This window comes from Strix aluco, chromosome 11, assembly GCF_031877795.1.
Source record: "Strix aluco isolate bStrAlu1 chromosome 11, bStrAlu1.hap1, whole genome shotgun sequence".
NCBI classification, from domain to species: domain Eukaryota; kingdom Metazoa; phylum Chordata; class Aves; order Strigiformes; family Strigidae; genus Strix; species Strix aluco.
Genome location: NC_133941.1, coordinates 16,181,206 through 16,200,808, shown reverse-complemented (window position 1 = coordinate 16,200,808; position 19,603 = coordinate 16,181,206). Strand labels below are relative to the sequence as shown.

The window sequence follows — 19,603 nt, the reverse complement described above, 5'->3', positions numbered from 1 at the left end:
GCCATTTGATTGTTCTCTGCACGTACAGTTTTGCTGTGGGTTGCTGTAGTGATTCGGCAGGGGGGCTCTAGTATTTTCCACAAATGAGAAACGTTGTTGTGACCTGTCTGTTCTGTAATTCCACTGTGTATCTCATTCTCTCCCCTCCATCTGCCAGGTGCTTATATCTGAAGGCCTAGGAAGGTATGCGAAGGACCCTAAATTTGTTTCAGCTACAAAACACGAGATTGCTGATGCATGTGACATGACTATTGATGAGATGGAAAGTGCAGCAAGTAATATTCTCAATGGAAATATTAGCAATGGAACCAATGGGGATATGTTTCCCATTTTAAGCAGACAAGATTATGAACTTCAAGATTTTGGTCCTGGCTACAGTGACGAAGAACCAGAACCGGGACGATACGAAGAAGACTTAGCTGATGAAATGATATGCATTACAAGCTTATAGTATTTAGCAAGGAAAATGATTCTAATAACAGAAAAAGTGCCTCATAGTTTAAAGATGCTAGGCACTAGCTGGAGTGAATAACCAATCACGTTTTGTACAAGTGATGTCACACCTCAAGGAAGCCATAACTAAAAAATTTATTATCTCCAGGTTGCCGAAATGTGATCAGAGCTGCAGTACGTCAAGTCTCCTCCCAGAATCTTCAGTTCCTCTGTAGGAATAAGGTTTTTTCGAAACCAAGCAGATTGTGACAATCAGTTTTTTGAGGGCTAGAGCAGGATTCTGAGGTGTAATATCTTGCCTGTCTTTCAACCTTGTGCTGCTGTCCTTCGTAGTAGAGCAGGATTTTGTCAGTAAAAATGTCTGTATGAGTCCGGCACAAAATTGCGTGGGAAATAGCAACATGAGATGAGTGATGACAACCAATAATGTCATTACCTCAGTACTCAATAGCATATCAGCTACCTGTTGCATATCCATTCTAACATTGTTTCCAAACTTGCCTCCTGATTTTTTTTTTCTTAATGCTCTTCTAAAATACAGTTTGTCATGCTCTACCTGTTAGAGATTGTTGGAAAAAAAAGTTATATAAAGAATAATCTGTCATATGTAACACCAGTTTACATAGGAAAATATCATTCAGATAGTCTGTTTTATGACTATCACGTTAAGGGCAAAATATACTGGAATAATTGCATTCTTACTAATGCACTTGCAACCAGGTTATAGTAGAATTAGATAAGATAGTTTGCTAAAAATTATATAGTAGAAATTACTGTAAATGAATTGTAATATACAATGATTTGTATTTGTAAAGAGATGTTCTATATTTTGTAATTATTGTACCGTAATTGAACTGCAGCAATATTTATGGACCCTAATTATTGTAACTCTCCACAGAATTCTAGATAGAAGTATTTTTACTTGGAATATATAGATCTATAGCATAAATATTTAAATAGAGCCACCTCTCAGTGTAAATCTCTTTTTGGGATAAAGCGTCAAGTTTGAACTTGGCAACAGAACAGATTTTTTTTTTTTTTTTTTTAAATAATTGAGTCGAAACTCTCTGCATAAGGGATGCACAGTTGACTATTTACAGTCTTATACTTGGAAAGGTAAAAGATTTAAAGTTATTTTAACTTTTTTGATTGAAAAATAAGCTCTAATTTTATTTTTTTATTAATCCCATGCTAAAAATAAATATTAAAATAATTTAAAAATTGGCAAGTTCATGCCAGGGTATTACTGGTCATGAGACACGTTAGTTTTGACAAAATATATTACCTACATAGCCTACTTTGATGGGAAGCATCTTGGGCGAAAAATATTCACACAAAAATGAAATTGCTTTGCTTCAGTACTACTTACTCTGCTTGGAAAGAAAAGAAATATGGTGATTCTTCACAGAACCAAAAACCTTGATACAAGAAGTATACTGTTTTATTGCCTCTACCTTTCTGTTGTTCTATGTGTACTATTTCAAAGATTTATTTTTATGCAACCAAGAGAGGGCTTAGATATTGTTCACAATGCAGTAAAACCCTGACATGACTTTAAGGCTGAAATGACCTTGGAGGAAAATCAAAAAACAATGAAAGCTACTGTCTATTTTGTTAGCACTGGATAACAATGACTTGTTCTAACAAGTTATCTTACCAGGTTTTACCTGTAGTTCATATGCTAGATAGCAATCCAGTTCACATTTTTACAAATGTGATGTTTAAAACATGTCAATAAACATTTTGTACATAATGAGTTTCCTATGAATAGCTTACAGACTTCCTCTGAAATCATTCTTATTTCAAATGCCAGGATAAGAACTTAAAGGTTTGTAAATTATTTCTTGACCTACATCATTTTGTATTAAAACAAATGCAAAATGTTCTTCAAAATAAAACTGTGTAATAATTTTATTATACTTGGGACTCCTTTTACTAATAGTTTTTCACCAAGAAGCTCCAAAAGTGAAATTCTGTTTGCACAGTTTAAAGTCTGGAATATAGTCATCAGGCTACACTGTTGTGGTGTGCAAGTCTCTTATGAATGATTGCTGTTAACCAGAAAGAAAGTGATTAGAGTATTCCTATGCAAAAGGGTACTTACTCCCCTGCTATCTAGGGGATTATTACTTCCCTAGATACAGATCTATGGAAACAATTAGGAAAATCTGACTAAAATCCCCTGAAACATCAAAACAAATGTGTCATGCTGTCTGCCAGGAAACACTTGGGTAGGTTACCCACCAGTAGCTACTTTGTCAGGCTTTCCCAGCTTACAGAAACAAACTTTAGGAGACCAAAATGGACCCTTCTGGATCTGGTATCCCTGTAGAATAACAATGAGTAGTTCTCAAAGTTCCACCTAGTGTGGTATGCGCACTGCTGAAAAAATACCCTTAAGGCAACTGAAGTTGAACATGTCCAAGGAGACAGAAAACAATTTGCTGACTTCACTGTATTTTCTTGCTAGTATGGTCAGTCCTTAGCTTCCAATAGTCTGATGAGAGACTCTTTAGGGCAGATATGCTATTTTATGAGAAAACAGTCCTTACAAAAATAAATGCTGAAGGAAATTTAGTTACAAACCATGTTCTATATAGTTAATGGTTTAAGGGACAACATATATATATGGATACATAGAATACCTGTTCAATTTTATTACAGAAGTGTATGGAAAAAAGTAATCAATATATGCACAATTACATGGTAATTGGCACTCTTAAAATACTGCCATAGTAATTACTCAGTACAGAAAAACTAGAAGTTATCTCAACAATTAAAGCATATTTCATGAGTTTCCAGATTTGTTTATATATGTATAGAATGACTGAAAACATTAGTAAAGAATTAAACATTCACTAAGTCTTTTACAGTAAAATAGTCACTGAAAAATTAATATATAAAATATATTCATATTTGAGCAGTGCCTCTTTTGGAGCTCCAATGTCAAAAGAAGAGAGACTTAGAAACTACAATACTGTAGTAAGATACTCTTGTGTTGTCTCTACAATAAGTCTTCATTTTAACTATAATTTTAAAAAAAAGCATAAATGCTTTTATTATTCTTCAAAATAGGTTTCTACATTTATTTTATAGAAAATGCATGTTCCAAGCCCACTTCCCGTTTTCCAATGTTAACATAGCTGCCTCATTTGCTGGCAGACTGATTGAAATCAGACATTTGGGAAAGATTTTAAGCTGCAGAAACATCAAAAGTTCTGGTGTATGAAACCTTGAGTGGCCTTACATAAATATAATGCAGTTTTACAAATACTGCTATTTTCTGCTGCTTTTAAAAGCACTAAAATCATACTAAAGCAACTTAAACTGAAATATGTGTACATAAGAAACATTTTTGGTCACTTTTCTTTCTTAATCTCATTGTCCCCAGCCAGAGACCTTCAACTGTGTCTGAAGCATCTGCAGCAAGCTATTGCCATGGAAGTGCTGGGGTTCTCACTCGCAGTACCATTGCTGGTTCAAGCCATGCTGGCAGGTCTAGTAACTTCCAAATTCTTACATTAAACAGCTTTTACAGTTAACTGGTTTTGAATACATAATGTAGTATTATCTGCACATTTATAGAAAAATTATATCTGGGTAGAACTGGGGAAAATATTCAATTATACACTGTATTATTTTGTTAAATAAGTAAAATTCTGGAATTATCAGCCTGTGTTCTGCAATCCAGTAAGGTGTAAAAGATGGTTAATTTTAGCCAGCAGCCTGCCAGTACTCTGCAGAGCATGTTAGAATATCTTGTAGCTGTTCTAAGTATCCTTTAGCAGACTTGACTCTGCCAGAAGAACAGTTTCAACAGGAATTCAGCATCAGCAACCAGATACAATGCAGAGAAACTAATGGTAGCTTGATGCTACCTAAAGATTTCCCCAGGGCAACAAAACTTTCAAATACCTGAGCCATTCCTTTATAGCACTGCATCAAAGCCTCAGCATTCTATAGCAGCGAGGCCTAAATACAGCAACTGCGGTTCACAGTGGTGAAAATACTTAAGTGCTTACAAGGGGAGGGATCTGCGAGGTGTCTATGTGTGTTTAGAATGGCAAGAAAAGATGATGTTTCAGAAGAAATGCCCGATTATCTGACTGCACAAAGCAGCAATGTGTATCTGAACATAAGACAGACACACAAGCAGCTGGGCATGTATATCTAACCTTGCTATTTCCTCATCTTTTTAGAGCTTGACATAACGGCAGAGGATAGCTCTGGGCGTGTTCAGTAAGTTACGTAAGACAGTGGCTAGTTAATCCTCTGCAGCTGCATAATAACAATTCCCATCTTGCATACCTAGTGTGGAAACCCATGTTGTAAATCTGCAAATGCAGGAACTTCAGTATTCCGTCCTTCCAAATTGCTTTCCCTCTCAACAGCACAGGACTGTGGTAAGTCTCACCAGTATACATTACTCTGAGTATCTTATATTTTGTATTCTAAATGACACTGATACCTACTGAATACCTTTAAATGAAAATCTTAGAAGCACAAGTGCTGAATAAAAATTATTTGCCACAAAAAGGTACACCATACACAGTTCATGCGTTCCCCAAACACACAGTTGCATCAGATGGGTTGTCTTATTAACACTGCTGATCAATCACCTCTGACAAAATATTTTTGCTCTTCCCCTCATTCCAAAAGAGTGCATCACATGCATAGAAAGGGTTTACCTGTCTCTTTTTGGAGCAGGGTTCACTGCTATCATCTTCCATCTTCAGGATTTTTGTTTGTCTTTATGCAGATACTCTAACGAATGAAGTCCTTTCCCTCAGTTAGCAGCAGGGCTTCCAACACTGCCTGAGAGCAAGCAGCACCAGGTAGAAGTATCTGCCTTAAACATCTGCAGTTGTCCCTCTAGCCAACATCTGAGTCAGCACGTTTTTTTTACAATCTGCTCAAATGGTGTAAAATTTCATTTTTTTCGGAAAAAAAAAAGTTTATTCTGTTTACCACAAATCCTGAGCAATCTTAGGCTACAGAAGCTTTCACTTTATAATTTGGCAGCTGCTTAGTCAGAAGTTATTTTGGAATGCTTCATAAATCCAAACAATTCAAGGGATTTAATTTCATTCTATGAGTTCAGTTTCTTTAGGTTTGTGGGTTTTTTTAAAAATCAGTACCTGAAAGTTAGATTGACACAGAAAACAGCCATGAAAGATCATGTACCTTGCTTTACACATCTGAAGATAGTAAAACAAAAATTTAAGTCCTAAATTAAATATAGCATTGGTTCACTGAATAACTTACTGCCTTCTAATTTAAAAAGATCTCTTCCCACATATCAGTATCTGACCTCATGCGGTTATTTTGAGTAATCTTTCATTCTAAATCTAGCTTGGCTGTAATTTTTTTTAATAAAATTTGAGTGATAGCAAGGCACCATTCAGAATATTTGCTGAGAAATATCTTTTGCAAACACTCATCTTTGAGCAAAGACCAGTAACTTTAAGGACGTTATAGGAAGTGCAGATCTCTTACTGTGCTAAATGATAAAGTGGTACAACTACATCAGCTTAAATTGTGAACTGAATTCTACTAAGCTCCTTGCAAAAAAAACAAGGAGAAATTCTAGTTTTGTAGTATATTATCAGCTCCTGTTCTGCATTTTTCAGAAAAATAAGTTTCTGATAAATATAATGTGTGTCTTCTTTCTGAATACTATACAGTTAAGAGTGCTAAGGATGGTGAAGTCTAACTGTCAGGATTTGTGAACTGTGCATTCCTCTCAAAGATCTGACAAATTACAGACGTGCAGGTTCCACTCTCTCCTATCAATTCTGATAGGAACTACTTTGGCCTGTGAATATAAAATTGCATAAATGCTTACATTTACTTAACCATTCTGTGCAGGATGTGGGAATTACTGACTAGCTGTTGTCCAGGGTACCACTCTCACAGCAGTTAAAATCCTTCCTTTAAATAACAAAGCATACCATAACGATTTTCAAAACAGCACACATTAATCTCTTCCATTCCTCATGCAATTGCACAGTATTTCCAGTTTACGTACCCAGCTGTCTTGTCATTTAGAAATAGCTTCTCTTCAACAAAAAATTTGAATTGTACTACAAAAGGTCATGTTTAGCTAAAATAAGCAGCTTAAGCCATGTGATTAAAAAAAAAGGAATAGGTAGTCTAATATAAGAGAATGATTCAAATTAATAGCTATTTTTATAGGATATGTTGTTTTGCATGGTATTGTTCAGTATGAGATACCAACATGCTGATGAAAGCCTAAGTAGCAAAAGATGTGAAAGGAGGAGAACATTTGTTTATCTCTGTGTTTCCAAGGTCTTGGGCTTATATACTGGAACATTTTTCTCCTGAAGCGATGGGAGGCCCTTAATTAGATCTGCAGCTTTCTCTGCTATCATAATAGTTGGGGCATTCAAATTTCCACTGACAACACTGGGCATTATTGAAGCATCTACTACTCTCAAGTTTTCAACGCCAATTACTTTTGTTTGGGGGTCAACTACAGCAGTGCTATCTGAATGCTGACCCATTTTACAGGTGCAGGAAGGATGATAAGCACTGTCAGCTTTCTGCCTTATGAAAGCATCTATTTCTTTGTCAGACTGAATGTGGTTTCCTGGTTGAATTTCAGGCCCACGAAATTTTTCGAAAGCTTTCTGAGCAAAGATCTCTCTGGTCAACTTGACACATTGGCGGAATTCCAAAATATCTCTTTCTGTATGGAAAGAAAATAAGAAAACTGTAAGTACACCCTTAAATTTAGTAATACAGACCACATGCATAACAGAAAAAATAGCATCAAAGAGAAAAGGCTGGAGGGAAAGTCTCTCACTTGTTGCTGAAAGCCATAATAAAGTAGGAAGTTTTTCAAAGTCACAGATATTCGTTGCACAGTGAACGAACAGATATTTGTTCACAGTGAATGAACAAAACTGTCATTTATATTGCACAATCCCAAAAGGGAATAGGTGAGCTATGAAGAATTGCTCTTTATTTCACTATACCCACTGTCTAACCAAGGACACTAGTCTCAGCACAAAGAAGCAAACGAGATTCATTTCTTCACCAGCAGAGGAGGGGATGAAATGAACAGCATGATGCAGCAAACACTAAGAACCCTGGACTGCATCTGCAACAGAGAATTCTTTTTGGTTTATACTGTGCTTTGTACAATGACCTCTTTTGATACTAACTGGCTTTCATAAATGAGAAAGAAATAATGCACCAACCAGCACTTCTGAACTGGTGTTGAGCAGATATGAAAATCTGCTACTGAAAGAGGCAGGAAATGAGTTGATATCAGAGGAGGAGGCACTGCATTTACCTGTTGACATGTAGTTAGGCTCAATGATAGGATGGTCATTCGGGTCTGTACTCTTCAGCTTTAGCCAGCCCACACTCGTGCTCCTCATGGGTCCCACGTGGACCTGCAACACCCATGCTATACTCATGACACAATCCCACCAGATGTATTTCCAAATTCAGTATGAATTTTTTTTTGCAATTTGGACAGTTTTTACAAATCAAGCAAATGGAAATGTTAAAGGGAGATAATGGAAAATGCGTTGAACATTTTTCCATTTTATATAAATTTGTTGTAAATATGATATTCCATAAAGGGAAGGGAATATACCCATCTTACAACTCACAGCTGTTCTTTTAATTTAAAATACCATTCCAGTTTAGCAGTAGCATAGCTTTCTAATGCAATCAGACCAAATTACTATCGTCACTGAAGAAAAGAGATTAGCAAGAAGGAACACAAATATTCAGTGACAGTTTCCCAGCATTAGCACAGACTTTTGGATCGAGATCATAGTCTAAACTGGGGCTTGGATTTGTGCCAGTGAATAAATGAGTGGCCTCATACGTTCACGCATAAACCTCTGTCTAAACTGCAGTGAAACAGGGAACACCTTGTTTTAGTTTTGTACAGCATCCAGCACGATGCTATCCTAATCAATAGCACTATGGCACTTCAGTAGTGCAAATACTTAAACAGCAGTTCAGTACTTGCCTGCTTTCCCAGAGATAAAAAGTAATATAATTTTGGTAGCAATATCAAATAACAAGCTCATGTTTTTTCCCCAATGTAGGAGGTTGGCTCTTTTGTATTACACTGAACGAAGTGTTTTTCAGTATATAGCCAAATTATCAATATTTGTAGTAGAATGTAAGCCTCCTTACTGATCGCTCAGAACATTACCGGAATATGTTCTTCAGCAACTCACCTGGTAAGCTTCCATTGTGGAAGCAACCCGACCATGATCAATCACCTGAGAAGGAAGAAAGTGGAACTGAATGTCAGGGTGAGGAACCCCTGGTTCACTTCGGATAAAACCACCAGATTCTAAGTGGGCAGTGGCTCCCTCACCTAGAGAGTGTAAATGAGAGAGAAAATCCTGTTACAAGACCTCAGAAAAGCAAGAAATCCACTTCTTAACCCTTGGTTTCACTACTATGAATCATTTATATATACACTGGCAATTGCAAGGAACGCAAATCCATTATGAACAGCTTGCAATTTAAGCAATATGCATCACTTTCATCTGCTATTTAATCACTAGATAAATGTAAATATGCATAACTTTGGAAACCCCACTTATCTGAGCGTGGGGCGTTACAGTTATCTCACTGTAACCGGCAGGCCTCGGGTCTAACTCCGGCGGCTGGTTTGGTCCCAGGAGCCCAAGAGTTCTGGAGGGGACTGCCTGCAGCACCCCATCACTGCGCTGCACGCGCCGTGACATGCAGCACGCTTATCCCATCAGCTACATGTCACAGGCAGAGTGTCACAGCACCTGCCATGCAGGGGAAAGATGAAGAGCCTGCCATGCCCCTCATATCATGTTATTTTCACATCCCTTTAAAACCACAAGCTAGCCCTCGATATTTACTTGCATGGTAAAAAGCCACATGTACCCAAAGTAAGTTGTCAAATACTAACAATAATTCAGCAAGTGATGAAGACCTCAACTTTGGCCAAACTCTTTAACTGATTTCAAGGATTACTTTTACAGATTCTTTTTGAAGTACAACTTACACCTAGGTTACTGTAAAATCAGTGTGTCAGATTAATAAAAGTGCCTTCTGATTTACATGCAAGCCTAAAGGGTTCTGATCAGAGCAACAAACTAACTCTTTTGGGGCAATTATACAGAGCACTTAATTCAGTTCCACAATATGTTTTTATTGACATGGTATCTATTTCAAATAGACTTTTTTCTTCATTTTTTTACAACAGCTTCTCTCAGTAGCACCAAGATTTTTAAATGTAGAATTTTTCTTTAAATAAGACAGATACAAAAATGTTAAAAAACAGTGTATAAAAACCTTCCTTGTTACCTAAGATACAGTAACTGTATTAAAATATTCTGATTTAGAAAAAAAGAAATCGTTCAAGTCCATTTACAAACTCCAGTTATTTCCCAGAACATGAAAAAAATTATATATGAAGGCTCCCAGACTTGAAATTCATGGATAAAAGGCTGTAATAGTTCTAAATCAATCACTAGTAGAATAATTGCGTACTTTGCTTCATACCTGTAAACTTCCAAAGCCATTCTAGGCCAATCCTCACCATGTTAACTGGCTTTTGGGCATTATATAGAGTAATAGGTTTGGTGCACTTTTGCTGGACATACACTTCTAAATGATCTTGAAGGTTCTGGCCTACTCCTGGTGGGGAGTAGAAAGGGGGAGGAGGGAGAAGAAAGGGAAAATGAAAGTTATTTCACACAGAACAATTATATACAACATTTGCAACCAGAAATCAGCATAAATGGGAACTAAACTAACCTCTTACAAGGGCAGTGATGACTAGGACCAAGACCATGAGTCATACCAACCTTTTGCTCATGTCAAAATAAGGTTTTACATAAACATAGCATAACTAGAATGAAAATAAGACAGTTAAATGGCAGACATATCGCTAGTTCTAAACTTGCCAGATAGGACTTCTAAAGACAGTACTAGCTTTTCTAGTTTTAAGGAAAAGTTCATGTTACTCCTTCTATCTTTGAATATATATGACAGTAGGAGTTTAGACAATCTGTTGTGGATCAAAACTCATTCAAAATTCTAAATGTTAAGTATGCTGCTTTACTTTAAAAGTACTCAGTGGCATTTTTCAGAAAGGCATTTTTCACTATCAAATGTAGTGAAGAATGTGTAGGAGTTTATTGCTCAGTTCTAAAATCAATGCATGTTTCCACTGATTTGTAACACTTACGTTTCAGTCCATGCAACCTGACAGAAAGACAACTGCATTTCACGGGTTCATTTCATTTAATGGTTTTTGAATTGCATCCAGAGGAAGATGTAAGGTTAAAAGAAAAAATAAAATTACCAGGAAGATGGCAAACAACAGGGATCCCCAGTTTTTTTAGATCATCTGCATTGCCAATCCCAGACAACATAAGCAGCTGTGGAGAATTTATGGCACCTCCACTTAGAATAACTTCTTTACTGGCAAAAGCCTAAAAGGAAATGAGCACAAAAGTCCTAACATTATTAAGCCTGATCTGAATGCAAGAAACATGTCGAGAGCTTCTGTTCAGATATGCAATTCTGATCCAGATTAGACACCCTTCCCTCATATTTTTCTCATTCTAAATGTATTCCTAGCTTGCCAGAATTTTCTGCAGAGATAAATGATCAAGCGTTTGCTTTGATCATTTCTGTATTTATTTGCATGTTTACAATCCACTCAAACTGTACGGCACACAAACATTCAGCTCAGCCAGTACCATGGCTGCCAATAAACTCCTGTGCTACTTGCCAGGAAAGAAGTCCCTATGGCACTTGTATCACTCAGCTAAACATCTCCTCCATTTTCAATAACGGTTGGTAATTAACACTGAAACTCCTAAGGAAGATTTTGAACTCAGAGACTTGCCCATAACGTGATAAAATTATTAGCTCTTCCATCCTGACAGGTATAAAATTTTCCAGAAAGTAAAAGCAGACAAGTCCTGAAATTTTGATGTTGGGGGAAAAAAAAAAGAAGGGAAATACTTTGAAGGTATACTTTTTATGATATATGCTATAAATACATATAATTCACTATAATGTATACATATATTAATACATGTATATGTATACATATGTATGAAAATTCATAGCAATTAAAGACTTTTGCAATTAAAGTGGTCCAGTATTCAGAAAGTCTTTGATCATATGTAATTAGCTTTCCAAGACCTTCTTCAACAAAATTAATCTTGATAATGGCAGAAGAACAGCCAGTAGACACTGTTTTTGCAGACATTTAATAGCTCATGAAATCAATTAAATTTTCTGCAACTTTTGTTTTACATTGTTAAAATGATTATCATTACCAATCCACTTAGAACACAACAGATTTGTTTTGTGCATTAGAAAATGAAAGAACAGTTTATACTGCATCTTAACTTTTAGCAGGTGTTCAGTCACAGAACACTTGTCTGTTGAGTCTTGTAAGCCTTATGGAACCCAAACCACCAAAATTTGTACTCTCCTCTCTTTAGAATATTACTGTTGCACTTTTTAATTGTTTTATAATTGTTTATGACTAAATATCTGAGGTTATTTATATACAAATCCCTTTTAGGCAATCTCCTAGTTACACACTCGATAATCAACTGTAATAGTAAAGAATTAAGGGAAATGAGAATGTTTTAGGTCTTATAGAAGTCAATGGATTGAAAGCTGCATAAAATTAACTGTTTATCCACAGAGTTTAGTTGTAACGGCAATTCAAGCTTCCTTCCACATGATCGTGTGTTCAGTGGAAGTTGGACTGAAACTGAAAAATACTCATTCCACAACAAACCATAAGGCACATTTCATCATTGTATCATCATTATTATCTCAAAACTCAATACATAATGGCAAAGTAGAAGCAACTGACTCATTATGTATCTCCTGAGCCATTCAGATTTCAGTATCTACCTTTTACAGGTTTTCCTATGCCAGAACAGCATGTTCAGAATTGTTTTTCAGAACCATCAGCACTTCAGCCCACTAGTCAATACGCCGAGATGGTGCATGACACCATAGGTTCCAGGCAGAAACCTTACACAACACTCTTGCATAACATCAAGTTATGGTTTGGCCCCTCAGTACCGAGAGACAGAAATATAATGGAGATGTTAATCTCTAAAATGATACAGCTGAAATCTCACCTACTGTAAAATAACTGACAAGGAATCATACACTGGAAGAGACAACACAGCAGCTGAAAAGCAGACATTTTGCATAGTAAAGTACCATTTTTTAAAAAAAGTTTGTTTTAAAAAAAATTAATTTTGCTTTGACTCATACATTTCATACTGGAAAAAAAAGTCTCTTACCTTTTTCCTTTGCCCATTTTTCACATACTCAACACCAATGGATTTTGTTCCTTGAAACAAGATTTTTGTTACAAGTGTCTTCTCTGCAACTGACAAATTTGGGCGTGATATGGCTGGGCGAAGGTAAGCGCTAGCTGTGCTCCATCTTTGACCTACAATGCACGTTTACATTAAATGTCAAAATAGTCATGCTCAGTATTCTTCAAGATTTTGGCCAATAGCCATCAGGATGTTTACAGATGGAAAGCCTTCATAGAGTTAATAGAGTTCAAAGCAAATGTGATTTGATATAATAACTAAAGATTTTATTTTAACATAAAAAATGTCACAATGACATTCTGAAAACTTACTCTCCTTGCCAAATTTAACTGTGAATCAAGACTTGCATGCCAATGCAATTTTCAATGAAATACACACTCGGCTAATAACAAACTGCTGTGAAATGAACAGGCTGTAAATATAGAGTGCCATTGCTGTTCAATAATCTAAACACCCGAATGGCATGCAGTGCAGATTTATGTCCGTATTCCAAAATGCTTTCAGAAGTACCACTGGTGGGTCAGACATACAAATTACTTAAGGACCCCTGAATGATTTACCTTGGTGTATAGTCATGTCCATCCAGCCAAATCCTTCTTGCTGATAGCCATTCATATCCTCTGTGAAGGGATACCCAGCTTGCTGGGCTGCCTCCAGGAACGCATGATGAAGAGGATGGTTTGTTTTCCCTCTTGACACGTGCAGGGGTCCATTTCCACCTCTGTACTGATCTGGTCCCAGTTCATGTGTCTGTGCTTTCTTGAAATAGGGCAAGCAATGTTCATAGTCCCATCCTATAGCCCCTTCTCTGCTCCATCGATTATAATCTTCTGCATGCCCACGAATGTACACCATAGCATTGAGAGATGAGGAGCCACCCCACACTCTTCCTCGGGGCCAGTACATAATTCGGTTATCCATGTGATTTTGTGATGTTGTGTGATAATACCAGTTAAATTTCTCATCACAGAGGTTGTAAGTTAATGCAGCAGGCATATGAATCTTCCACATCAGTCTTTTACTGCCTAGAAGGGTATCTTTAGGGCCTGCTTCCAAAAGCAGTACAGTACTGAGAGGGTCTTCAGTCAATCTGTTGGCTAATACACACCCTGCTGATCCAGCTCCAACAATGACATAATTATAAGAGTTTGTCTTTTCAGAACTAAGTTGAGATGACGTACGTGAAATCTTGAATTGTTGTTCGTTGATGCCCAATAAGTTCTTTAATACATGTGCCTTAAACAGAGTTCCTGTTACTCTGTGCATCTGATTCACAGGACTGCAACATTTAACTCCTTTCATTAAGTATGACATCTTTACTGATAGTATCACTTTTGCAGAATTTCTAGCAAAAATCCAGTGTTTTACCCTAGAAAAAGAAACAAACAAAAATCCTAATTAAGATGTAAGCATTAATACAGTGCATGACCTCTAAAATGTCAGTCATTTTCAGGTAAAACTGGTATACTTTGCCCATTCTCACTATCCAAAAGGTTAACAACAATGCCAATAAACCAATGAACATTTACTCTGAAGCTTGCTGTCTTATTGTTGGAAGTGTGGGAAAAGCAAAACAGCAAAAAATCTGCAAAACACACATTTCCTTAACACATGGTTCCCAGAACAAACACAGGACAGGATGGAGATCCAGTGATTTGTGTTGCCGTGGCACCAAGGAGGAATGCAAAGCGAGGTGGGGGCCGCGCGGTCCCGTTCTTCCACTTTTCTCAAGGAACATTTGACATGACTATGCAGATTTATCTCCTGCTCTTCCCCTTCTCTCAAGCACTGTTTTGCAGTAGTCTGTGGACCTTATCTCTCATTCTTCCTCTTTTCCCACAAAAACAGCGCACACCTTGCACCAAGGAATGTGCCGTGTTGTTACTCAAGAAACAATGGCTTGACCACAGTCCCACCCACTCACACAGACATACTTAGATAAATACTACCCCAAGTTTGTATCTAACTCAGAGGGACGATAATCCGATACCAAATCAGAGGGACAGATCGATGGGTTTGTGCTTCTCGCCCTCCCCGCAGAAGGAACACCTTTTGGTAAGATTTGGGCCCTTGGCTACGCTGAGTGATTACCTGGGAATTAAGTGTGTGTGATTGCAATCGGGTTTTTTGTGTGTACTGCTATGTAGCCAACCTGCAGTTTGTGCAATTATCGTAGTCAATCTCAAACAATCTGTAGATGTTGCATAAGAATAAACCATACTATTCGTGACCCTAACTGCTTCTCTTGAATGCAGCTGGACCTACAGCATACGGGCTGTTCATGCATCTGGTGTCAGGCCTGTAGTTATGGCCATAACTGGCATACCTATTAAGAGATAAGTTGAACCACCCCTAGCCCCTCTAATCTCTGAGGACTGGCTAGAATGCAAGGGGATTCATCTCTTACCAAATTAATTCATTACCTTAAATGCAACACTTATTATTCTTTTAGTGCAGCCTGTGGCACCAGTCCAGTGGCATACTATCTTGTATTATATGCAGCCTGATTTTGATTTGCTTCTTGTTCCTGAGATACATGAAGCACATTTTCAAGTATTTGCTGGAACCATAAAGGATGGAAACCTTTGCTTATCTTGTAGTCTCTATTCATCTGTCTCTAGTAGGCAAAAATTTAAGAAAACCAAGAATTCCATAAACTTCTCTGTAAGTTTGTGACAGCCAGTGATACTGCATAGCCAATTCACAACAATGGAAATGATGAGTAGGGCCACCGTAGCTGCTGCCAGACCAAATCTAGGGCAACGTCTCTACAAAACACATCTGTAATGGTAAAACTCATTTTCAGCTGTCCCTAAGGTGAAAAACTGTTGGGTTTTGAGGTATATCTTCTAACATAGGAAAGGCAAAAGTATGCATCTGTGGCTTTTTACCTTGTTACTAAAACCAGATCCTGCAGGAGTGCTCTGAGGACAGTTACAATCTAATACCACCAGATCCTCAGGCTGAGTAGGAATGGCAATTTTTTTACTTTCAGAAAAGCCTGTGAGCCTTGCAAGCAACACAGGTTTAGCTCTGTGTTGCACAGGTTCAGGTACAGGGACTAAATGCAAGATTTTCACAGCTTGTGTAAGTGTCACAGATACCAATGCTACTGGCCAGTCTGAAGTGTGCTTCTCTTGCTCCCTCCCCTTGAAACCATTCCTCTTGGTAAAAACAATTAGTGAAAATGAATATCCTCTGGCTGTACATAGTATTTCTCCCTGGCCCATGGCTTCAGTTGCCTCAGATTCTAGAGACAGCAACTTATCCAGAGACTGTTACACTGTAATGCACTGCCCATCTGAAAGAGATAAGCAAGCTTTCTCCTGGAAAAATACTGAATACTGTATTATGTTTGTGAAATCTAATCTTTCAGAAGTGAATTAGGGTGTTAATGTTAACTTTCATACATTCAAGTTTCATAGTTATCCAATATTTTGTAATACAAGCCTTTCATTTTTATAAAGCGTATGGGTTTTTTCACTAAAAGAAAACGTGTTAATGAATGACTGAAATAATCAGCTTTTTCTTACTAAAAGGTGGAACAGAACTCATTTTCTTGGGTGAAACTCTACAATGTACAGTTTGCAAGAGCACACATGAGCTCTTAAGGCCTAACCTGTATTGAAGGGGTTGGTATCAAGGACCGAGATCATGAAGTCCTGAAATTAGAACATGATGATACTTCTCTCTAAAATAATCTATGTAGTTCTATGAGCATCCATGGGTTTATCACAGTTCAGGTTCTTCTACGGAAGATAGTCTTGTGGAATCTTGCAGGAGCCCCTCTTTGAACAAGAGGGCATCAGTCAAGAAGCAACCTAATGCATCTTTGCTCTCAACTTTCACTTACTTCTATCTTACTTTTTTGCCAGGGAGAATTTTCAACCTGTTCAGACTTCTTAAGAAGTGTATTTCAGCAAGAATGTGGTTTTTTTCCAGTAACTGGAAAAAATCAAGTTGTTATCCTAATAGGTAGAGTCATCTGAGGCTCTGAGATGTGCTGGGGAAGCTGACACAACTTACCCAGTAGGGAACTATAGTTTTATGGCCAGCTCTATTAAATATTGTAGTGGCTATGTCAAAACAAAGTATGTAGAAATAGGGAGGTTTACACAACATGGTTCTACTGGAATGCTCTGTACTTACCACCAAAAGTTGTATTTTGGGCCTTACTGGATATTACTGCATGTCTTTATCTGCATTCTCACAGTTCATGACCTCTTTATGAACATGCAGCAAGATGTTCCTCAGGAATCAGTGAACGGACCTGCAGATATGCATATGGCAGCAACATAAAATATATTCTCTGTATTGCACTACAGCTTCAAAATCTGCAGCTCATTTTTTAAAAGTATGGATTTGCAGACATTATTACCATTGAGCAGGGCCTACAGACAGTGGTCTTACAAGAGCGAGAGCAGGAGCATCTCAACAGGGACTTTCTGTTGCTACAATTTAATAACGTATCTAGTCCTACACCAGGTAGCTAGAAGTGGCCAGTGGAGTTCTGAAGTTAGGTGTTTGGGGCTCCCTGCATCATTGCAACATATTTCTGAATGCAGTATCAGGCTTGCATGAGAAATAAAGCCTGATGTAACCCGTGGGTACCTAACATTGCAACTCCACAGATGTTGATTTGGGGTCACATGTGAAAACAGACTTCTCTAAGGGACAGTGAAGCTATGAAAGGTGAAGAACGTGTTACTTCACTTTTTTAAAAAGGGGGAGACAAAAAGACATGTAAGAGGCTGTGCAGGGCATCTAAGGACTCAATTGGCTTGCCCTCTAAGAAAGCTAAGCAAAAATGCTAGGATTCAGTCCAGGGACCTTACTCCTAGACTTCTATATTTAAAGGAGGGTAGGTATCCTGCATGCACAGAGGGGATATATTGAAAAATGGATGGTAACGACGTGGTTCTGTAGGTGGATGAGGTGGCTAATCTAAAAAAGTCACAGGGCAGTGGGCATCATCACTGTCACCCAGTCAGAGCTGTCCTGTTATTTGATAAAACTGAAAATAAGAGTGATCAAAAATATGTACCGAGACAGTCAGGGTACCCACTGTCTAGGCTAGAAGACTGAATTATCAGCCAAGAAAGCTAAATCTAACGTTCCTTTTAAGAAGCTGAAGTATTTTCAATCTACTCCACCACCTATGTTTGTCGGATTTACAGCTAGATGTTATTTCATGTTTTTATTTGCTTTTTGGGTGGGGTTGTTTTACATCAAATCGAACAGGACCGACAGAGTACATTTGAAAGATATTTTATATCGCAAAGAGTGAGTGGGGAGTGAAGTCAGTCATCAGTGTCCTGGTCATAATATTCAAATGACTTTGAGAATCAGTATGTAGATGATTCACAGATTTCTTGCTTTTAAGTTCTGAGTAAGTCAAAAATCAAGCCATTCTGATTTAATTTAAATCCAACATGTGCAGTTGAACAGATTAAAACACTAGTTTCAACACACAGGTTTTTTTTGTCATATTGTTCCATACCCACCCTCACCTACACATGGTCCTATCCTACCCCAGTTCCTCTAAACCCATTATGAACAAAGAGATGGTCACTATGGCTGAAACTTTACTCGCTGTCCTGTTTTGCCAGGGCCAAAACAATAATATCCTAACAGATGTAAAATACGCTCTTTTCCGGCAGATGTCCAACATCATGGACAGCACATGGTGCAGCAGAGCAATGGGACCTTTGCTGGACATCCACCCTTCCCTGCGCTGCTACATCCCGTCAGGCCGGTGTGTGCAGGAGGAAGGAGGAACAGCTCCTCAGGTAACTCCTGCTTCCCCCACCCGCCTCGCTGCAGACTGTGCACAGGGTTTGAATTCATCAGCTGTGGGAGCGTTTTGGGCTAACTTTCCCTTCAGTCCTACTGGTACGAAAGCTCATTCGCTTACAGAAATCTTGCGGTAAGTTTCATTTCCACAGCTGAAACTGTTCAAGCCTACTTACCTCACCGTTTCCTCCTCTACGAGCAGTCGTCCCTGCCGGTCCAGGGCGCCAGGCTGCTGCGAGCTCCTGCAGACCCGGCTCTGGGGCCGCCTACAACGGCTCTTGCTCCACACGAAGGCCGGGGGCCGGGGCCGGCTCCCGCCCACCCGCCCCGAGAAGGAAGGCGACCGCGGGCCTGCCCCGGTCCCCTCCGCAGGACGGGGCACCCACGGGCCGCGCCTCTCTCCCCCCCGGCCGGGGACGCCTGAGCCTCCCTCAGCCGCTCGCACGCGGGGGGCTGCCACCGGCGGCAGCCACTGCCCGCTCCTGTCCCGCCGCGGGCTCCCGCCCCTCCCCCGGCCCTTCCTCCTCACGGCTGCCGGCAGCTCCCCAGAGCCTCCTCAGCCCACCGCCTGCGGGCCCGCTCGCTCGCACGCCCCGCGCGGGAAGCCGGGCAGCGCGGAGGACGGGGCTGGTCCCTGCGCGGTGCTGGGGCCGCCGGCGGGAGGGCGCGGAGCGGAGGGCGGGCGGCGCCGGGGCCCCGCGCTCGGGACTGGCCCTGTGAGGGGGAGAGGTCCGCGGGGGGCGGGTGGAACTTCCCACGGGAACGCACCCTTCGGCCTCCGCGAAACGCGTGTCAGAGCGGCTCCGTGCTGTTTCGAAACCGGCCGGAGCAGCAGCGGGCCGAAGTCCGCCGGAGCCCCCGGGCGGGCGCCCCGCTGCCCCAGGAGCCGCCGGAGCGGGGCGGGACAGGCCCGCTCGGCGCTGAGGCCACCGCCCCGTCCCGGCAGAGAACTTTTATCAGCCCCGTCCCGGCAGAGAACTTTTAACTTTTTCGCT

The 19,603-nt window shown here is 39.4% G+C and overlaps 2 protein-coding genes across 10 annotated transcripts in view; one reads left to right on the top strand and one right to left on the bottom strand.

Annotated features, from left to right (window-relative positions):
* The window catches only part of CACNA1D (calcium voltage-gated channel subunit alpha1 D), a 196,666-nt gene extending 194,294 nt beyond the window's left edge, over positions 1-2,372 (top strand). For all 6 annotated transcript variants that reach the window (XM_074836259.1, XM_074836260.1, XM_074836261.1 and 3 more), the window contains one exon: positions 158-2,372. In XM_074836259.1, coding sequence (XP_074692360.1) covers positions 158-451 — 294 coding nt within the window. In that variant the 3' untranslated portion in view covers positions 452-2,372. The remainder of the gene's footprint in view (positions 1-157) is intronic.
* A 714-nt stretch (positions 2,373-3,086) lies between these two features.
* Positions 3,087-18,900, bottom strand: CHDH (choline dehydrogenase). Of its 4 annotated transcripts, none has more exons than XM_074836263.1 (9): positions 18,785-18,900; positions 16,965-17,085; positions 13,376-14,184; positions 12,777-12,928; positions 10,796-10,925; positions 9,991-10,125; positions 8,679-8,821; positions 7,772-7,874; positions 3,087-7,162 (listed from the first exon to the last, which is right to left on the bottom strand). In XM_074836263.1, the coding sequence occupies exons 3-9, from the start codon at positions 14,127-14,129 to the stop codon at positions 6,744-6,746; spliced, it is 1,836 nt and encodes a 611-aa protein (XP_074692364.1). In that variant the 5' UTR covers positions 14,130-14,184; positions 16,965-17,085; positions 18,785-18,900; the 3' UTR covers positions 3,087-6,743. The 4 variants fall into 4 exon arrangements, with proteins under 4 accessions (XP_074692364.1, XP_074692365.1, XP_074692366.1 ...); XM_074836264.1 differs by having other exon boundaries at positions 18,790-18,863; XM_074836265.1 differs by lacking the exon at positions 16,965-17,085 and having other exon boundaries at positions 18,785-18,879.
* Positions 18,901-19,603: the final 703 nt, after the last annotated feature.